The sequence below is a fragment of the Artibeus jamaicensis genome, unplaced genomic scaffold, assembly GCF_021234435.1.
Source record: "Artibeus jamaicensis isolate MK-2021 breed Jamaican fruit bat unplaced genomic scaffold, CSHL_Jam_final contig_1127, whole genome shotgun sequence".
Lineage (NCBI taxonomy): Eukaryota > Metazoa > Chordata > Mammalia > Chiroptera > Phyllostomidae > Artibeus > Artibeus jamaicensis.
In genome coordinates, this window is record NW_026521219.1 from 1,100,683 (window position 1) to 1,123,725 (window position 23,043).

Genomic DNA, 23,043 nt, shown 5'->3' on the forward strand with positions numbered 1-23,043 from the left:
TCCTCAAAACAACCCTGCAGTAGGTAGGCATTATCATCTGCATTTTACATATGAAGAATTAGGGTCCTAGCGTGTTAAATAACTTGCCTGCACATAAAGTGAGTAAGAGAAAGAGCCTAGAAAAGGTTTCGACCCAGGAAGTTTGGCCTTAGAACCCCTGGACTCTGCTGTCATCTCGAGTATTGGTACACACGTAGATGGAATCCAACACCAAAGAAAGGTGGTGCACTCACTTCCTAAGGACACAAAGCAGGCAGTATGTTACCCTTCTATACCCAAAGCAGGATCACGTGTCTTTGTTACCCACGTACTAGAGATAAGTAGGTGGTACCGAACCTCTGACCAGGTAAGACAGAAATGTTGCAGGAGGCGTATTTGTGGGCCTGGTAACTGGAGTGGGTAAGCACCAAGCTGACCAATGGTAGAATTTGTCCATGGAGACAGAGTTGTTACATGTTTGGAAGTGAGGGGATGCTGTATATGTCATTCACTCCCCATGGCTCTATGATTTCTGGGAAACAAAGCCATTCACGGGGCTTTATGGGACCATTGACATTCTAAATCACTTGTTTTGATCAAATATTACAAATGTAAGGTAACAATTCTTTGTCCCACTTAACACTGAAAGCCACCTTAGCCACCACATCCCAGATTTTATCACTCAAAAGAACAAGCAGTAAAATGCAATTAACTCACTAATAAGGGTACATTCAATGTGCACAAATTTATTAAACATTAAAAGTGAAAGAGAAAGCTACTTTTTGACAGTCAGAAGTCTTCTATATAGCATTCATTTATCCACTGTTTGAGAGCATTGGGAATAATTATAACTTGGGCAATTTTATTTCTGTTTGAAATAACCTCAGGATAATATTCTTTATCGACATTCACATTTTAGAATCTGCTTTCTTTTCATTCTGTTTCTGTGAATGGGCACATGGCTATCCTGGACTTTCTACAAAACATATTATAATAGTGGCTCACCTTTCTCTCTGACTTTCATCCTAGACAATGACCTTTTTGCCCCTAAGTAACGGTATTGACAGATGATCCAGGTCAGTCATACTGGTACCTGTATGCCAGGAAGTCATGCCAGGAAGTCTTGCCAATTGTAGCTCCATCCTGAAGTTATCAGCTAAATATACTCAGAAACTTAAAAGCAAAGTACTTTCTCTCCTCATGTATTATCCATGCCTATGTTTAATAATAAAGCTCACATTTATTGAGCTCTTACCATGTGCTAGACACTGTGCTAAGCACTTTACACTAATCATCTCAATAGCCCTCCTAGTGATCCTGTGAAGCTGCCATTATTACCAGTTAGTAAATGAGGAAATTGAGGAATAGTTTAAATAATTTCTTCATGGTCATGATGATAAACAATACAGTCATATTTGATTCTGAGCAGGCCAGCCTAAGACTTGTGCCTGACCTATTCTATTGTACTTAATCCCTTCCAAAAAAAATCTAGTTTTAGAGTTAGGTAGATTTATTTTTTTTCTCTTTATTCCCTAGTAATAAAACATAGTGCGTCTGGTGTACACAGTCAAGAATACAGCATAGGCAAGGTTTAGAGTGTGTTGGGCATTCCAGAAGATGCAGACAGGAACTGATTACTGAACGCTGGTGTGATCACACATGTAGACACTGCCACCTTCTAAATTGCCAACATGCAGAGTTTGCCTTTCATGTATCAGGTAGATTAGCATGTTCAAATGGCACATTTTGGAAAGGTTTACATGAAATCTAATTAGGTCTAATTAGATTCTTTTCTTAAAAACTGACTTTACTGCTTTCTAAAATTTTATTCCTACTTCATAGACTACTTGTGGTTTCTCTTCCTTTCATTTGATTTTCTTCTCTTGAACTGTGCTGTAAATGGATAACCTGTTTGTCAAAGTACTAAAATTATTCCCTCTCATGCCAGATTTTCAGTTTTAGACTTCTGATATTGTTCTATAACCTAGGAATATTAGATTAGAAATATTAGAAAGCACTGATATTGTTCCAGAATCTAGGAACAATATTCTAGGCCCTAACACACAAAGTTTCTGTACATGCAGTGTCCTCCCTGCCCCCGCATTCAGGAGGACAGCAAAGGTTTTTCTTGGGAGATGAAGTGAAGCAAAAATAAGTGTATGCTGGTGGGCTGCGTGTCCTGAGATGTCTTCATTCAGTGCTTACTCAGGAGTGGCCTCCTATGGTAAATTGAAAGAAGAATTAAAAATAAATGCTTGACTGAAGTTGCAGGCTATAAAACACTAATAGCTAATCATCAGTTATGCTCTTATTTTTCCTAAGTGTCGTCTCCCAGTGCTTTCAGAACACTGTAGGATGTTGATTGGATGAACCACATTTCTAGCAATGCTAAATGGAGGGCAAAAAAAAGAAAGAAGAATGTACAACAAAATCCCCAATATAGAATTTTTATTAAATCACTTTTCATTGTTATTCTATTACAGATATCTGTTTTTCCCCCTTTGCCCTCCCTGCTCCCACAGTCAGTCCCCACACACCGTTGTCCATGTCTGAGGGTCATTTATCCACGTGCTTTGATCGCTTCCCCTTCTTTCCACCATTATCCCCCTTCCTGCTCCCTTCTGGACACTTTCAGTCTGTTCCATGTTTCCATGCCTGTGGTTCTATTTTGTTTATGAGATTCCTCTTATAGCTGAGATCAGATGGTATTTGTCTTTCACCACCAGGCTTATTTCTCTTAGCATAATGCTCTCTAGTTCTACCCATGCCGTTGCCAAGGATAGGTGCTCCTTCTTTCTTTCTGCTGCATAGTATTCCATTGTGTAAATGTACCACAGTTTTTTAATCTGCTCATTTATTGATGGGCACTTAGGCTGTTTCCAGCTCTTGGCTATTGTAAATTGTGCTGCTATGAACATTTGGGGGTGCATAAGTTTTATTGAATTGGCAATTTGGGATTCTTAGGATATATGCCTATGATATATCAGATAAGGGTTCGAGCTCCAAAACACACAAAGAACTCATACAACTAAACACCAGGAAGACAAACAATAAAATTAAATGGACAAAGGATCTGAATAGACGCTTCTCGAGGAAGACAGAGGGCCCATAGACATAGGAAAAGATGCTCAGCAGCACTAGCCATCAGAGAGAGGCAAATTAAAACCACAGTGAGATACCACCTCACACCTGTCAGAATGGCCATCATTAATAAACCAACAAACAAGTGCTGGCAAGGTTGTGGAGAAAAGGGAACCCTAGTGCACTGTTGGTGAGAATGCAGACTGGTGCAGTCACTGTGGAAAACATTGTGGAATTTCCTTAAAAAACTAAAAATGGAAGTGCCTTTTGACCCACCAATTCCACTGCTAACATAATTTTTTAAAGGACATTTAAAATGAGGGCCCTTCACAAAAGAGCAGAAATTTCAGCACTTTATAATTTTCTCTTTTGTCCTTTTTCAGCCACTTCTGAAACACATTTTTCCTAATAAGTTACACCCCCTGCTGATTGTACTAATTTTCTTTAACACATTGAAGAAAAACAGTTTAAATATAAAGGAATTAAATGTAAAAATAAAAATCTTTAGTGCCATCTGCTGGGCTTTTGCAGTAAGTAAAAAGTATACTCCTTTAAAACTAAAGTCTGAATATGGATAAGACACAAGCTGACAAATATTTTTTAACTGTAGTGATTTTTTTAATTACTCAATACTATTCTGTGACAGAGGACCATATTACTAAAACTTTTAGAATATGTACGTATTCTGTATATCATATTTTGTAACCTTTTCTGGAGGTTGAACTTTTTATAGACTTCATTTTTTAGAGCAGTTTTAGATTCACAGCAAAACTGTGAGGAAGGAACAGTGATTTTCCACACACCCCATTCCCACACATGTATAACCTTCTCCATTACCAGCACCCTCAAGGGTGGTGCATTTGTTACAACCGATGAACTCACCCAGATACATCATCGTCACCCAAAGTCCATAGTTTCTTTTAGGGTTCACTCTTGGTGTTGCAAACCCTAATCCTAATCTGTGGGTTTGGACAAATGTGTAGTGACAGGCGTCCACCATGTGCAGAGTCATGTGATTATCCTGAAGCCCCTCCGTGCTCCACCTGTTCATTCTTCCCTCCTCATAACCCTCGCTATGATTATTTTTAGAACCTAAAAATACTCATATGTACATACATCTGTGATTCATAAAATGTTAAGTTTTAAGCAATAATGGACAACAGATTAAAATATATAACAAACTTTTTTCAGCACATTTTCATATAAGCAATGCCATCCTTTTTTTGTTTATGATTAAAATTGAGTTTTGTGATGGACATTACTTTTATCAAGAGAAATCCTAGATTTAGATATCACTCACCTTGGGTACAGTGGAATTTAAAAATTTCAGGAATTAAGAAATTTGGCATAAATCAGAGGATTGCAGCTAAAGTGGAAAACCGGGTCTCCCAACATCTTTGTAGACTCTGTGACAGCTAGAATCCCTGATGCAATTTAGGTTCCAACAGTTGAATGTTCTTCCATGAGATTTGACTTGAAACTAAGCTACAAGGCAGCCACGCAGCCCCCTGGACATGCATTTTGCTGGTCTCTCGAGCTGGTTCAGTGGGGCCATGGCTGGGCTTCTAGCTCAGAGCACCTCCAAGGAGGTGGTTGGATTTGTGCCCCAGCCGTTAGGAGTCTGGCTTTCTGCTCTGCAGCTTTTTAACTGAGGAACTTGGAGTAGCTCGTTCTTCCTTTTGTTTGGATGTCATTCCTGGAGATCTAGCCAAGACAGATCCTGTCTTCTGTCCAACAATTCTGTAGCACCAAACTCTATCACTTAATCTTTTTTACTTAAAAGACTATAGTGTTAATTATTTTCAACTCAGTTCCGATACAGGGGGTTGTTATTTCTAATTATCGTTAAAAATTAGTCATCACTGAAATGTGGTGGAATTTTACTGCTTCTCTCTGTTACAGAGTAGAATTGAAGAGACAGTTTCACTAAAAAAGGGACTATTTGGGCCCAGGAAAACTTTTTGTAAGTTCATATATGTGCTCACTTCACAGTCATTTATGTATGATTATTGGGCTGTCATTCAGTAGAACATATAAACTGGATGCTTATTTGATGATATTCATAGATTTTAAAATGTAACTTTATTTAACCTATATTTCTGAGAAGCCTGGGAGCATTTGCAATTATTATTATCTTAGCATGTTTCCTTATTTGTTTGCTTTAGTTACCCTATTAACACTAACATGTACCATATTTTTATTATTTCAAAGAATAGTCCAAGTTCTAAATTATCTAGGAATGCATATTTGACCAACTAAGTGAAAGAAATCTGCCTCATCACTTTACCCAGAATTATTACTCTCTACTGACCAACTTGCTTCCATTCTTTGTCACTTGGCATCCATTACCACAAACTACTAACTTGTGTTCACATACAGGATCTGGCAGAAGTAACACCTGCTTGAGTGTGGTTGGTAGGGTAATGTGTGTGTAATAATTTATAGTTCTAAGTTGAACATTTCACCTAAAGTGTCATATGGTGTGCTTCAGTGTGAAATTGTTATGTTATAGAATGACATGCTTATGATTTTCTAATAAAAGATTTTCTAATAAAAAAGAAGCATTATTTGTGCTGGACCCTGTATAACTTACTTCCTGAGTAGACTGTACATTGCTTGGAGTCATTTAGAGTTGAGGGTATTGTGATTTTTTTTGACAATACCAAGTGAGGTCAAAAGTTTTTGAAGTAAGCTTCCAATCTGTCAGGCTGGGAAATTTTTGATGTCAGTTGTCATCAGGGCTCTCTCCTGGACACGCTCTAGGTCTCAGAACTCTGCTGGCTTTAATCTCGTGTCACTGACTGCATGGGCCCTTGCTGGTGCCCTGTTCTCTGTGTTCTGTGCCCAGGCTGCGAAGAGAAACGCAGGCCATGCTTATGGTCCTGCCATTGTACTCACAACCCAGGGCAATCCTCCAGTTCAGGGTGTAATGTGCAGACTGCTCTGATCTCTGCCCCTCTCTTCATTTTGGGGAAAGCACTCCCTCTGGACCCGCCACTGAAGCTTTTGAAATTTGGAAGTACTAGCTCCCATCACCTCCTCCTCCTGGAAAATCTAGCCTAGACTTTCCAAAGGACAGCCAGGAGGAAAGGTGGAATTGTCTTTTTCTAGCTTCTGACCACTTTGGGGATGGAAGAAGGAAAAACACAGAATAGAAATAAGTGAGGTGCTGTGCCAATTACAAAAATTTCTCTGCATTTCACCATTACCAGTCTCTTAGCATCGTTCTGTGTGCCTTATTTATAGTAAGTGATCAACAAATACTTAATTGGTAAGAGCATCTTTAATCATTTCTTATTTAAATTACTTATGTTGAAAATAGGATGATATGTACTTTTTGAGATTTTTAAAGAATGGCATGCAACTTGTTAGGCATTCATCTTTATTTCCTTCAAATATATACCCTTAATTACCCAACTTCCTTATGTCTGAAATCTTGGAATTTCTCAAATTGAGTGCACAGATATAAAAATAATGCAGTGATTTTACATAGCAAAACAATGGAAGCATCCAGGGAGAAAATCAAGGTTTCTACATCAACGATTTTCTTTTGAAAGCATTGCATATTTTATAACACTCTCCATTTTCTATTTAGATAATTTAAATGTGAGATTTGTGATCATATATTTTGTCAACCTAGCTAATCAATAATAATATATTGTTAATTCTAAAATTGAAATGTACAAATAAATTTCACAAAAAGATTTTACATTTGCAGTTCTGCATTTACTGTAATACCATATAATAAAATATGCATTCCATTTATTATTCATAATAGAACCCTGTCACATATTTGATATAGATTAGAGCATTAAAACAACAGATAAAAAATAGATATGCTGTTTATGGTTTCACTCCCAGTATCCTGACTCCAAAGCCATATTTCATGGTGAGACATCTTAACTGTGTGAGATATCAGAGTAACGTAAGGAGAATACAAATTGAAAAAAAGTGCACCAAGGCTAGATTTTAAGAGACAGTTCAGTAGAGCATTGCAGGTTAGAGAGCAGGCAGATTTTCAGGAAGTGGGAGTGGTGAATGTGGGTCCTTTCTTCCGCCCCGCCCCCTGCCCCACCTCTCTTCCTTCTTTCTTTCTTTCATAATGTTTGCTGCTAAAAGGAAAGAAAGGAACTCACTGGGAAATGAGTTGGACAGGTGGACAGGAACTTGAGCTACCATCGCATACCATAATTTCTAATTGCCCTGCTTTGTATACAGTTTTTGTCTACTTTGGACTGATTGTATCCTCATTCATGTGTTGCCCTCTACTGGTTTGGCTATTGTATGCTCTATTTTCATTGTTTTTGGTGGCTCTCTACCTAAAATTTTATTTTCCGTCACCTACATGGAAGTTAAAGCACAATCGTGGCCACAGAGCCTCGGTGCCTGTTAATTTACTGTTTGGTAGAAGGGAGGTGTCATGTTCAGAAATTATAATAATATATGGGAAGTTAAAAAAGTAGTCTGTGCTTAACCACATGAAATACTATTCGATGGCAGTCAAGTTAGGTTTCGCCTCAGTGGTCAGTGCTGTGCACACACACACTGTATAAAAGGCTTCCTAAAATAGATGGCTTTTTGATTGGGCCCTAGAGGATGGAGAAAAGTCATATTTGAATTTAACAAAACACTTTGAATTTCAAACTATCTTAGTACAACATAAAGCATACACTATCGGGAATTGTCAGACCCCTTCAGTGGCCTAGCATCTGTTTCAGTAATAAAGTTTTATTGGAACATTGTCACATTTATTATTATGTGTATTATCTGTTTACAGCAATAGGGTTGAAACAGAGATTCTGTGGCCCACAAGTTCTAAAATATTTACAATGTGGCCTCTTACCATACAGTTTGCCAACAGCCATATTAAATCATGTTATGTGTTACAAAATAAGTTTATAGGGAAACTTTTCCCTTAGCCTGGCTTTCTCCTTCACATTTATACTTAAGCAGATTTGATCTGGCAGTTCTAACAATGCATGTTTATTCATGGGCTCCCTCTGTGCTTAGAGTTTATTTCGATTCCTTCAATTTGAGGTATTTTCTTACTCCCACTCCTGAATAATTAATTTCTTTAATAGAAGCTATTAAAATAATTTTTAGTGTTATTTTGTATGACTACTTTTGAAATAGTAGATATTCATGGTTTTCTTTTACCAACTTGATTCCAGATTGATAGTGTTTAAACTATAAAAAAATTAATGTATCAAATACCTTCAATAAATTAATCAAATATTCTTACATTTATCAAATAACATATCACTACATCCTTCTATGAACTGAAATTAGCTAGCCTTTCAATTGGAAAGGTTTCAGATTCTAAACTACTTTGTGTGCTAGTGCAACTATATTTGCCTCAAGTATGGAATTAAATAGGAAAAAAGTGTCAATGGGCAAGGCAAGAAAGAATTTTAAAAGCAATCAGTAAATTTCTGCTCAAAAGCCATTGCTGTTAGGAGGAAAATGTAATAAAATCCCAGCACTTCAACAGCAGGCTTAACTCACTGGGTTTTGTTTCCAGGGAGCACCACGTCCCCGCCGTTAAGTTAGAGGCAGCGCATCAAGCTAACTGCCTGAATTACCAATAGCATGTGTGTGCTCTGCGTCCCAGGGAATACATCCAGCAAACTCGCAATACACCAATACATTGGATTAGCCACTTCCCAGGAGCTTCTCTGTTGATGTAAAAGCCAATGAGTGTCGGCAAGGCCTAGGAAGACTCTCTCAGTTCTCATTTATTAAACCAAGGCATTCTTTCACTGGATATCCTAGTGTTCTACAAAGAACAGATAATGGTTTCTTCTTGTAGTGATTTAAGACTGAGGGATTTGGACCGATGGGGAGAAGAGGAAATTTGAATCACATTAAATGTGAATATTCTTTTTTTAAAGACTTTATTTATTTATTTTTAGAGAGGGGGAAAGGATGAAGAGAGGGGGAGAAATATTACTATGTGGTTGCCTCTTGCACCCCCCCCTACTGGGGATCTGGCCCACAATCCAGGCATGTGCCCTGATTGGGAATTGAACCAACGACCCTTTGGTTAGCAGGCTGCCACTCATTCCACTGAGCCACACCAGCCAGAGCATAAATGAATATTCTTATAGGAGATCATTTGCCTCAATGACTTTGATTGTCCCACTACCAGTAGTTATCAGTAAAGACTAGTAGCAACCCCCATACATACAATCTCAGAGAGATCCAAGCAAAAGTGGGGTATATGAAAATCTGAATATTTACAAGGTGTGGTTTCGAGCTTTTAATGTGACTTGCAAGAACAAGCAAGCTCAAATATAATGTTTAAGCTATCAATCTATATATTGTATGAAATAGTTGATGCATGCAAAATAAATGGCCTTCAGGAATGTGGTGAGGGATTTTGTGGAAGACAGATTGCCTAGCAACATAGTTTAAAATAGTCTTTTTCCAAGTATGGATCATGCATAAATACTGGGTCATGAAATCAATTTACTGTGACAGACTTTTTAAAAATAGTAATCAATATTAAACTTAGAGTAAGATAGAACACATCAGAGCACATCATATATAGGTAAGCTAAGTATTTTGTGTAACTTTTGCTTCAGTTATACACACGCATGAGTGGAAGGTGTTGAGGCCCAGTTGAAATGCTGTCTAAAAGAAGCAGAGGCATGGTGTGGATACGTGAGTTCCACTGTTGGGAACAAACAGTGATTGTATAACGTCTACGTACACCTGTCTGTTTCAGGGATAATAAGCCAAACTGGGCCTAATAGAACACATGCTAATACATTTCTTACCTCTGTAGGTAAGATTAGGAGGGGAAGTTGATTTGTATGTCTTGCTTTTAGTTCAAATACCTATGCTTCTATTCTGTTAGAAAAAAAATGTTTTATCTTCCATTTTACATAATTTTCTTTTACTTAGTTTGTGACCATTCTCTCTTTTGCCAGGAGATTGCATCAGCAATTTGAAAGCTATAAGGAACAAGTGAGAAAAATAGGGGAAGAAGCACGCCGTTACCAGGGCGAGCACAAAGACGATGCTCCGACTTGTGGAATCTGTCATAAAACAAAGTTTGCTGATGGGTGTGGCCATCTCTGCTCCTACTGCCGCACCAAATTCTGCGCCCGCTGTGGAGGCCGTGTGTCTCTGCGATCCAACAATGTGAGTATTCTGGGGGCATGAGAGAAATTCTGAATGCGAACACCGATTTGCACACCTCCAAAGAAGAAGCAGCACATGCGTGTTAGAGAGCGGACACAGGCATAAATGTACACATTACTGTGCTCCTCCCCATTTTGTCCTTTTGCTTTTCATAAGGCTCATAGCAGTGGAATAGTGATGAAAATCATTCATAAAAAAGATAGCCTCTGTATCTTAATACACGATTCCCATTCAAAATCAACTGATTTATCTGTAGGAGTAAATTTATTTTCTGATGAATGTAGTAAATGTAGATACGGTATCATGAGTTGTAAATCTCTGGAAAGTTGTTATGGCAGTTCTTGTGAAAAACAAAATGAAACAAACTTCCTACTTTAGTTTCTGCCACATTGGTTTCAGATTAAATGAAGGTAAAATGCAAAGTAAACTTTGTAGCATTAAATTTAATCCTATATAATAATATATATATAAACTGTGACAGGATAGTAGGAAGCGAGGCAAATTCCTGGGCAAGTAGAATGAGAAAACTGAGACAAGAAAATTAAGTAAGGCCAAACAATTTGAGCAACTTAACAGCCTGCTGGTGAATCACAAGAATTCTCTCCCCTATCCAAGGATACTTGAGAACCAATGGTTTATACCCCTCTTCCCTAATCAAAGAATGCATAGCTTAAGTCTCTCTGGTCTGGGAAAATAGAGAACAGAGACAGAATTAGTGCCATTTGTACCAGCTAAACCCAAGGACAGATGAAATCAGGGGAACAAATAACAACAACAAAAAAAGCCATTAAAGCCAAACAGACCTAAGATAAGAGCAAAACAGTGTAACAACCAGAGATATTCCCAAACCTTCCTATGTGCTCATTTTGCACCTCAGCATAGTAAAAGTGCACCTGGAAAAATGATGAATATTCTGCTAAAACCCTCCCTAAAATTATCACCCACAGACTAAAGAGAAAAAGCCCTCAGGACAAAGATTCAGGGCTGGAATCTTTAGATTCCAGCTCCCTCTAGAGCTCATGCAAGCACCTTCCTGGGTAGGAACATTTTTTACTTTCTCCTAAATCTTTCAGGGTCCCCAGGAAACCTGCAGCCAGGGGAACAATGGGTAGTGGCAGCTTGACCTGGGCTTTCCCCCTAAACCTGTTCCCAAGAACCTTATCTCTGACTTCCCAGGGAGCTAACAGCAGCCCAGCCTTGGCTCATTCCTTTCCTGTGACTTTTCTAGGAGCCAAAGCAGAGCATTGCATAGGTTCTCCTGTTACTTCTTCTACCATAAGTCCTTCCTTATCTCCCTGTCCCCAGCCTTAATAAGCATACTCTCAAAATCTCCTGGACTTGGGTTGTGAAATCTTCCTACACAAAGTCAAAAACTCACACTACCGGCAGGCCTGAGTCAAACCTTCTCCAGGCTGGTCCCTGTTCAGCAATTAAACTATGATTAGCCTCCATGAGAATAATTGCATATCATGTTAAGGAAATACAGTACTAAGCTTAACACATAAAAATTATTCAGATTTTTGAAGAGTATGTTCAAATACATTTTTAAATTGGATTATTTTGACTTATTTCTTCTCTATGAGATATAGTCCTAGTCGATGTAGTTTCCCCAATCAACTTAAATAACAGTTTTTCTTCCATAAAGCCAGTGCTATAAATGTATCTAAACTTTTGAGGCACTAGTGTGCTCATAGAAAACATTCAATGTTATAATTTGTGAAATACCAAATTAATTTCAATAAATATTTAGTTTAGAATACATGTTAATGTTGTGCTGTATTATATTTCCAGTGTTAGTACAGCAGGGTTATTTATAGGGTTGTCCATGTGGCTTTTCTTTGATATAGGTCTGCAATTCAATATAGAAGTTAAAATTGTCATATACCTAAATAATTCCCACTGTTTGTTTAAAGAATTTCACATATTATCTAATCATGTATAGACATTAACTTAATTCAGAGTTATGTTTAAAAATCACAAGAGTGCTTAAGCACTCTTGATAGCTTCCTAATTTAGAAAATCACAATTAAAATTAAAATGAATGTCTCAATCAACATTGTATTGTTAGTGTATTTGAGTTGCAAGTAGGTTATTCTAAAATCTTGTTCAGCGGAATTAAGACATTCAGTAAAACATATATATTATTATACTTTAAGGTGAGCCAACTATTATCTTTGTGGCCTTGGAAAGATAATTATATTCTCTAATCAATAGCTTCTTTACCTATGGAACTAGATAGTGATAATTACTCTGTGTTGTTATGAGAATTCAATTAAATAATTAAAATGAGTTCTTCATGAAATGCATTTTTTAGGTTATATTCTCATGGCCACATAAGTTTTCTTTTTTCCTTCTAACTGTTGTGAGTTTTAATTGATCTTTGTATGCCCCCTTAAAGCCTTTCTAGTTTCCCTTGGGTTTAGATATTTTCTGGCACGTAAAAAGTTCACAAGAACTACTTGATAATTATCCCTTATTTAGTATTCTTGAACATGCTGTTTGGAATGAATTCCCACAGATGAGACCTGGGAATAATATTCTAGGGTGCAGATTGACTGAATGTTAATGCTGGCCGAGTGCCCTTAGCAGTTGAATGTGTTTAAGTTCCCATTATAAGTCTGAGGCAAACTAAGGGAAATTATTAGGGTCAGTCCTGGCTGGTGTGGCTCAGTGGATTGAGGACTGGCCTGTGAACCAAAGGGTCACCTGTTCGATTCCCAGTCAGGGCACATGCCTGGATTGCAGGCCAAGTCAGGTCTCCAGTTGGGGGGGGTGTGAGAGGCAACCACCCATTGATGTTTCTCTTCCTCTTTTTCTCCCTCCCTTACCTTCTCTCTAGAATTAAATAAGTAAAATATCTAAAAAAAAGATTAAAAATAAAATAAAATCATTAGGGTCAAACTCCAGTTTTTAAAAGGAGACATGTTTGAAGAAAATTGAGCTAGGACGTAATGCTTTGGAGCAGACACCTTGTCCAAATGTAGTTCATTCATTTTAACTAAACCCAGTCCAGTTTTGGAGAAAATATTCAGAAAAAAAAGTACAGTAAACACAACTTGAAATATTTAATCTTGAACATAAGACCAAAAAATGTAAAAAGTTATCTTTGCAAGACAGTTAAATGTTGAAATATATATTACTGATAAATATTGCTTGTGAAATAACTTATGATTAAAAATTGAAGTATTTTTTCACTTTTACTTATTATAACATTTCCCATTCTTAGACTTTTCAATATGGAATGATAAATATTTTAATACTAGTTTGATAAAATTATTCTTACACATTATAAGCATTTTAATGTACCTATTTAATAATAGGTAGACTGAATATGGTAGTGAATTAAGTTTTCTAAATGGAGAATGATTGAAATGTCCATTTTATCATCTAAATCCTAAAACTTAAAAAAATTATAGTACCTGACTTTTGTCTCAGACGTATAGCCAGATTCATACATGTACATTTGTAATGAAAGATTGAACAATAATTACTTGGGGGAAGAGCAAAAGTTTATTTATTTATTTTTTTAAAGATTTTATTTATCTTTAGAGGGGGAAGGGAAGGAGAGAGGGAGAGAAACATCAATGTATGGTTGCCTCTAGTGCATCCCCTGCTGGGAACTGGCCTGCAACCCAGGCATGTGCCCTGACTGGGAATTGAACTGTAATTCCTTAGTTCGCTTAGTTCACAGGCCCGCACTCAATCCACTGAGCTACACCAGCCAGGGCGCAAAAATTTATTTTTCAGTATACCTGTGTTTTAACACTTTAGAGTGACATATAATTGTTTTTCTTAAAAATCTATTTATTAATATGTGCCTTATTTTTGTTTTTCTCTTCCTTTTTTCCTCTCTCTTTACTCTGCTTCCTTGGATGCTTTCCCAAAGGAGGACAAAGTGGTTAGAATTCATGGTTTCTTTTCTATCATTTGTTATATAATGTTGTGAACTTTATTAAGTGAATGTTTCACCTAGTGTTGTTAATCAGTATATTTCACGAAGAAAGTATATGCTAGGAAGAGTTCACTCCCAGCTCTCATGGGAAAAAATATAAAATGAACATCTAGGAACATTACAGAGTTTTATATTAATAGGTAAAGTCTAGGTAGTTTCAGCTCATGGGAATAGTGATATTTTAATATAATTTAAATCATTATGCATTTGTATGTCCTCTTAACCCTCTGAGCTTTAATGATGATTCCATCTTATATTGGGAATAATAATGTTAAAAAAGTAGAGTCCATCTATCTTTGTCAGAACTCAGGGTCATAGGCAGGTAATTTAAAACTTTACTGTAAAAGGAGTATAATGCACTGATTTAGGGAAGATCATAATCAGCCCTAAATCAAGAACTCAAAAAAATCAAGAACTCAAAAAATGATTTTTCTATAGAACACAAAAAATGTGTTCTATAAATTAAATCAAGAACTCAAAAAATGATTTTTCTATAGAACACAAGTAGCAGAGTTGTCATATTAAACCAGATTATATCCTTTTCCCTCAAGCATAGAAATCATACCCTCAGGGAGTGAAAGGTCACTTTTAACTCTTATCAGCTATAGAAACCACAGCGACTGCCCTCAGGAAGATGGGAGCCAAAGGGGGCCTCAGTCAGCTTGTCCTCTGTGTGTGCATCATACACTTACATTCGGTGTAAAGTACAGTTTATCTATAGCTCATTGATATCCCAGTATGAGACTGAGACAGTGAGTATTTGGGGTCCAATATATCAACTTAGCTGCCTTTGTTCAACTGTTTTAAGTTTTAAATGATGTCCTGCAGGGCATAAGTAGCATGCATGACATTCAATTGAACATTGCATTTTTAAACTTAATGCTAGTATATGTTCATTTTTTTTCCATGAAAAAGAAATCAGGTGTTAATTATGTAGGGTAGTTGCTTTTCGGTAAATGTGTTAACCTCTCCATTAGTGGTATGTGAGGTCATTTTGGGGACTATTATTTTGATGTAAAATATACGGTGTTAGAAAAATGTAACTAGAATGCCACACCTTTACTTTGATGAATGTTATTGCCTTGGATGAGTCTACTTTAAAAGTAGATAATTTTCAGTTCCTTTAAAGGGTAGGTGTAGGTAAATAATTACACTGATGTTAGGACTTCAGCCACACCCATTGGGCAGACTGGACCATTGTCCCTTCCACAGCACATCCCATAATGGTAGGGTATTTGTGCTGATTATGATTACTGGCAGTGCAATGAGAATCAGGTGGACTTTGGTTCTGAGACTAAGAATAGGGTAGAAAGTCCTCAAAATACAATCACTTTCCATTATTTTCTTTTCTTGATTAGCATGGATATATCAGCCATTTATTTTTAAGTACTTTGTCATATGTCATGATTTCATTAAAAGCATTTTAGCCTATTGAGGTTGTTCAATGAATTGCCTTTCTCATCCAAGGAAACTGAAGCCAGTTCTTGTAAGAGAAATTATAATTTACAAGTGCGTGTATGTGCTGGTATGAGTGCAAAGGGAAAAGAATAAGGGTGAATGAAACTTTTCTAAAAGCAATCTTCTTTTTAATCAAAATACTATGAATGAATTCTTAGTCTTACAATGGTGAATAAATGTGACTAAAATACTAGTATATGTGATATGAAGATCCAGCATGACTAACATAAATATTCCTCCTATTAGGTCCAAAAGAAGTATTATTGATTGCATATTTTTGCATCCTGGCAGTATTTTATTTTAAAGTCAGCCTTTTCTTAATTCAAATCTTATAATATCTTGGAATATTATCTACTTGCTTATAAAGAAAGTGGCTATCATAAAGAGTCGCTTTGCATTCGACATATGTAATAGCATATGTAAAAGAATGTTTATACAAGTGCATACTCTCACAAGTAATTTGATGATTATTTACTTCATTGAAAGACCTCCCTAAGCCTAATATATAGGGATACTGCAGAATTCTCCACAGACAGTTTAAACTGCTTGTGTCTTTGTTTTACTCTCTATTTGGTGGCAGAGTGTTAAATTTAGATAATTTCTTTGATAACATTAACACTTTGCTGTTTGTAAACCAGCTGAATGGAATCTTCCACTTTCAATCTCTACTGATTATCATCAGTATTTTGGGGTGATTGATTTGTGACTACAGCAACTAAAAATGAACTTGCTACATTTATAGTTAATCTCTATTTTCACAAAAAAAGTGTCAGATTTTATAAGTTAAGATTATTTATAATAAATGTCAACAGTACTCTGAAAAATAGAGCCCTACCTAAATTTTTATTCTTTTAAAAATGTGAAAACTGCACATATCTACCTTTAAACATGTGTGAAAATGCTTTTTTATATCAACATAACTCATGACTCATGATTTTTTCACACTGGTTCCTCATGGATTTTAATGGTATTTCTATTTAGAAATTATGCTTCCTGACATGTTGATGAATCAAGTATGTTTTTGTACAAAAAGCTCATAAAAGATAAGGGTTGGGTGAAATGAGGCAGTGTTGAGTTTCTAACTGGACTTATAAGGTGTTAACTATGGTATGATTGATTCCTAACAGCATAAAAAAATTTCATTCTTATAGACTCTTAAATACCAAAATAATGATTATTTTTATCTCTTGCTAGTGTTAGATAAAGACAAGCAAGTCAGTAGACTCATAACCATTTATACAAATGATTTGCATGATTGCATTAAATATTTATTGTGATTACGAAAAGTCCTCTCAGAGTTACCCATATTTAGTCCAGGGCGTGATGAAGCACGCAATTGTAATTTCCAACCTCTGTCCTTTTGAGAAAAGCAACTGTAAATGTTTTCCTGGACCCACTTTTGTGTCCTCTTTTAATTCTTCTAGATGCTTTGACAATGGATTTCTCCACAAAAATGTTCTATTGAGAGTCTTCCCAAGAATATAATATAGATCTAAGTGGGAAAGTTCATAAATATAGATAAAAATATCAATAAGAAAATGTTAGGACGGGTCAAGGGGAGAACTTTCTGTAAGCTGTTTAATAGTTTAGCTTCCTGAAGGTGTTTTCTCACTGTCCTGCTTGTCACAGTAGGGAGTAAAATGTCAAGTTGTGAAAACTTTTATATTAGGCTATTCAGGAAGTTGTAAATTTTTATTCCAAATTTGTCTGATGAATTTGCTACACTGTTTTTCAAGGATATCGGGTTTTCATCTCTTGCATTCAATATTACTGTTCTGGAAGTGTTTGCTAATATTCAATAATTATTAGAAAGCATATAGTTCTGCTTTTGCCTCCACCCCCAAATCATTGTTAATACACTTGAAAAATCTGTTCCTGGAAATTACAGTTTCACAAACCAATGTTAACTATGGATGCACAGTAGCACTAAGGGGGGTGTGGCGGGGTGTAGAAAAATTAGCCTCTTCTGGTATAAGGAAGCTTTCACAGCGCAAAAGACGGAACCAGGGTCAAACTCCCTGGTTTTCTGCGAGTGCCTCAAAGGAGTGGGTTTTAAGGATCATATACTAACTAGATAACCAACATTTGGATGAACCCATGAAGTATTTTCTGAAGCAGCTGCACAGCAACATTTGAGGGTTCTGATTTCCCCACATTCTTGTCAGTGCATCTGCATTTTCCCACAGCCATCAAGTTTCATGTGGAATAAAATGGCATCTCACTGTGCTTTTCACAGAGCTGATTTTAAGCCAAAGCATGATATTTCCAAGGATTCCCTGTGACTGTGTGGGTTTAGGTTCTTGCATAAAAATGCTTCTAAGTCAGCAACTTCTTGAGCATAGATTTTTCTTAAAAGGCAAGTGTATTCAAAGTATTAGAAGTTCAGTTTCTTTCTTCTCTGGGAGTTCTTTATTTTCCTTATGTTAGAATTATGTAAGTACTTATTAATCTATCTAAATCAATCAGAACAAGAGCTCTGTTAGATATAGTTCTACTTGGAATCTAATATCTGTCTGTCAAGATTAGCTATCCCTATGGTGTACACAAAATAAGAGATTTTTTATTGCCAATTGAAAAGACTTTTTTATGCATGCACAGAGAACTTGAAGCTTCAGTTTGCCACTCAGCCATATGTTCAAAGTTAACACAGAAACTCTAGCCCAGACTTTAAAAGAATGTTCTTGCAGTGTGCATGGGACATTTTCTTGAGTGATGTGAGCTTTTAGTAGCATGCAAACAGACACACATAAAGACTAACAACCAGATTTTCTGTCTTCTGCCACCCAACTTAAATATATCCCTGGAGATATATTTAAGTCTTCCATCCAACAGATTTCATTACTAGATAGATCTCTTCTTATTGCTGCCACTAGTGAGGAATATATTATTAGTCACAGGCAAAACCTATATTGTCTGATATTAATATAGCTACCCCAGTTCTCTTATAGTTGTATTTACATGGCATATCCTTTTTCATCCTTTTGATTTTGTTCTATTTTTATCTCGAATCTAAAGTGTATCTCGTGTAGAAACTCGGATCTTTTAAAAGAAAAAAAAAACAGCCTGACATCTTTGCCTATTGATTGGATTTTTAATCCATTTATATTTGATGTTATTTTTAATATGATTGTATTTGTCTCCTATTTTATATTTTGTTTTTTATATCTCATCTTGTATTCTTCTCTTCCTCCTCTACTGCCTCTTTGTACATTAACCAGTATTTTCTAGTCATATTTTAATTATTTCAGGGATTTTTTACTCTCCTTTTGAGTATTTTTTCTTAGTGGCTCTAGGGTTTCCAGTATACATCTTTTTTTTTTTTTAAAGACTTTTACCACTCCACATTTTTAAAAAATATTTTATTTATTTATTTTTCGAGAGAGGGGAAGGGAAGGAGAAAGAGTGGGAGAGAAATATCAATGTATGGTTGCCTCTTATTTGTCCCCTGCTGGGAACTGGCCTGCAACCCAGGCATGTGCCCTGACTGGGAATCGAACTGCGATACTCTGGTTCACGGGCCCGCGCTCAATCCACTGAGCCACGTCAGCCAGGGCTCCAGTATACATCTTAAATTATCAGAACCTACTTTACATTTATACTACCTTGATTCCAGTGACACATATAAATGATAACTCTATAGAGCTTTATTTACCCTTTCCTCTTTATGCATTATTATTTATTTTATATTTAGTATATTTTATTGATTATGCTATTACAGTTGTCTAATTTTATCTTCCCTTTATCCCCTCTGCACACCCCTCCCTCCACTATTCCACTAACCTTAGTTCATGTCCATGGGTCATACATATAAATTCACTGCTTCTCTTATACTATTCATTTCTGATACCATTCTTAACATCCCCCTATTTTGTATCTACCAATTATGCTTCTTATTCCCTGTACCTTTTCCCCCATTTTTCCCTCCTCCTCCTCCCCACTGATAACCCTCCATGTGATCTCCATTTCTGTGCTTCTGTTCCTGTTCTAGTTCTTTGCTTAGTTTGTTTTTGTTTTTAGGTTCAGTTATTGATAGTTTGTTGTCATTTTACTGTTCATAGTTTTTTTATCTTCTTTTTCTTAGATAAGTCCCTTTAACATTTCATTTAATAAGGGCTTGGCGATGATGAACTCCTTTAACTTCACCTTATCTGGAAAGCACTTTATCTGCCCTTCCATTCTAAATGATAGCTTTGCTGGATAGAGTAATTTTGGATGTAGGCACTTGCTTTTCATGACTTTGAATACTTCTTTCCAGCCCCTTCTTGCTTATAAGGTTTCTTTTGAGAAATCAGCTGATAGTTTTATGGGAGCTCCTGTGTAGGTAACTGTGTCCTTTTCTCATGCTGCTTTATGATTCTCTCCTTATCATTAATCTTAGGTAATATAATTATGATTTGTCTTGTTGTGTTCCTCCTTGGGTCCAACTTCTTTGGGACTCTCTAAGCTTCCTGGACTTGCATGTATATTTCATTTGCCAGATTGGGGAAGTTCTCCTTCATTACTTTTTCAAATAAGTTTTCAATTTTTTGCTCTTCCTATTCTCCTTCTGGCACCCTTATGATTCAAATGGTGTTATATGTTTTAAGTCTGTATATGCTACAAATCCAGCAAGGCATTATTATGAATATTACTTTGTATAATTTTTATGCCTTTTAAAGAGAACAAGAAAAGAAATACCACATATATTTACAAGGTCTGTTATATTAATGTTTTTATTTTCAATTTTTGGTTTTCCTTATTTCTAACTATGGATTCAAGTTACCATCTGGTGTCAAGATACCATTTGGATCTTATTCTGATACAAATTACCTCCACCCACCTTCTCTATCCTACTGTTTTGTCAAATATATTTGCTTTCTATGTTTTACAGGCCTAACAATACTATTAATTTTATTTTATGTAGTATTTAAATCATTAAGACCATAAAGGAGATAAAATATGAAATGACACTTTTATAATTACCTATATTATTACCTTTACTAAAGTTCCTTGTTTTTTTACATCTGAATTAATACTACTACCCAGTATTACTTTCAGTTTTAAGAACTTCATTTGATATTTATTTAAGATGAGTCTTCTGGAAATGAATTCTGTCAGCTTTTGTTTATCTTGAAATATCATTTTTTCACTCTCATTTTTAGAAGATAGTTTTGCTGGATATAAGATTCTTATCTGACAGATTTTTTTCTCTTCTTTTAGCACCTTGAATATATTATCCCACAACCTCTGACACCCATTGTTTTTATGTCAGCTATTAGTTTTATTAAGATTCTTTTGTATGTGATGAGTTTATTTTCTATTGCTGCTTTCAAGAGTTTCTATTTGCCTGTAGAAACATTTACTCTGACATGTGTATGTCTGGGTATGGATTTCAATGTGTTCCTGTTAGGTTCACTGAGATTTTTGGATATGTAATATTTTTCATCTAATCTGGGAAGTTTCCAGCACTTATTGCTTAGAATGTTTTTTCCATCTGTTTTTCTCTGTCCGCATTATGGGAACTCCTGCTACACATATTTTAGTGGCCCACATTTCACTCACATTTCTCTGTTTATTTTCCTCATTGTTTATTCTCTTTTCATCAAACAGTCATTACTCATCCATCTTTATGTTCACTGATTTTTTTTTATTCTGCCAGCTAAAATATACTAAACTCCTCTAGGGAATTTTTCATTTTGGTTTTTGTACTTTTTAACTCCAGAATCATTTTTTATAATAATTTATTCCTTTTTATTTGATGAGATCTTGTTGTCATAACTTTATTCTTTGAGCATGATAATTTCAAATTAGTGGTTAGTGCCATATAAATAAATACTTTCTGCAAGACTCTTATTGATCATTTTACTCTTTTCCCTAATACACATAAACAGACACAAAATAATGTAATATATAGTGTGTTTTTTAATAATGGGAATATTTAATGAAATATTACTATATCAGACATCAAATGAACATTTGAAGTAATTGCTTTCTAATGCATCTGGACATTATTTTGAAAAGAACAGTGTTTGGATTATGTGAACTCATTACTGAACTGCAACTTTCTCACTGGTGAGGTAAGGTATTGTGACAGAGAAAATGAAGGCATTAGAATTTGACTTGGTATAATTTAGTAAGTATAGATGAACCCAAAAGTACTTTTATAATTTACTTTTAATTAGTTTAGCACTTTTTAAATGTTTTGTAAAGTAATTTCTAGTTGCATTATTTCAGGGAATTATATCCACACTACAAATTGTTATATGTATTACAGGCAAAATTCTTTATTGGTAGAGATTAAAAGTATGGCCAGAGAAGTTTAGAGATTTTCTGTATATTAAAATGTTAAGAGGATATAGTTAAAAATCCAGAGTACCTGCCTCAGAGATTGTTGCATTTAAAATAAGATCAGGTGATTAATTACTTATTTCCAAGATAAATTATCAGATTATAAACAGTCTCTACTCTTTATAATAATTTTTAAAGAATATGAAATCTCACATTTTATTTCTAGACATATTTGAATTCCTTTGTTTTGCTCTAATTACTTGGATGACATCAACCATATTTTATTTCTCTTTCTGTTTTACTCCACCTTTATACAATGCTGTGAATAAAGTCAGCACTCTATGAACTTTGAATGCATGAATGAAGGGCACCTCTCTGTACTTTTTATTCCTGGATTAAGTGATTTGAAGTTCTCATATTTGAAACTCTAAAATACAATTTTGCATTTTAGCATATCTCTTTTCCAAAATAAAACCATTAAAATTGTACTTAGTTTTCCTATGGAGTTGTCTCTCTGAACCAGTGACCTCTGGCTTTGTCTTTTTCGCTCAGTTCAGATTACACGGTATGAGAGAGACTGGGTTCCTTTCTTACTCACCCAAGACTCTGGAAGATACTTTGAGATAGTTGAGAAGAATTAAAGGAGGCTCCCCAAAAGCTATTCGCTTAATAAGTCCAGATATGAACCAGCCTCAGTAGTGAATGCTGTGGTGCATTCATAAAGGATGGGGGCAGCTAGATTTTAATGTTCTGGAGCATTCATTTCGGATTTGTAAGCAATCTAGTTTACATTTCATAAATGTGTAATGTAAGATTAATACACTTCTTGGTTGGTACTTTATTATTTACTGGAATGAATTACTTCAGTTTGTCTTTTTGAGGCACACAGTGTGGTTGAATGTCAAACACTTGCAGGCACAGGGTGTTTTTAGTCACACATAAAATAGATAACATGGTATTGACAATGTGGTATTATTAGAGACTGATTTCATTTGTTCTTTCAATTCACTCTTTTAGAATAAGGAGCTTATTTTTAGAAATATATGACCCAAATACATAATGCATTGTATTTTTGCCATCATTTATAAGCCAATTAAAATAGAAAACAAGTTGGATTTACAGAGCAATTATACTTGTTACAAACATTTGAGATTGTCTTT

At 35.6% G+C, this 23,043-nt stretch overlaps 1 protein-coding gene across 1 annotated transcript in view; it reads left to right on the forward strand.

Annotated features, from left to right (window-relative positions):
* RIMS1 (regulating synaptic membrane exocytosis 1) overlaps window positions 1–23,043 on the forward strand; it is a 425,147-nt gene that overhangs the window by 180,055 nt on the left and 222,049 nt on the right. Inside the window, exon 3 of the mRNA XM_053664034.1 lies at window positions 9,993–10,206. Within this exon, the coding sequence (XP_053520009.1) occupies window positions 9,993–10,206 (214 nt within the window). The remainder of the gene's footprint in view (window positions 1–9,992; window positions 10,207–23,043) is intronic.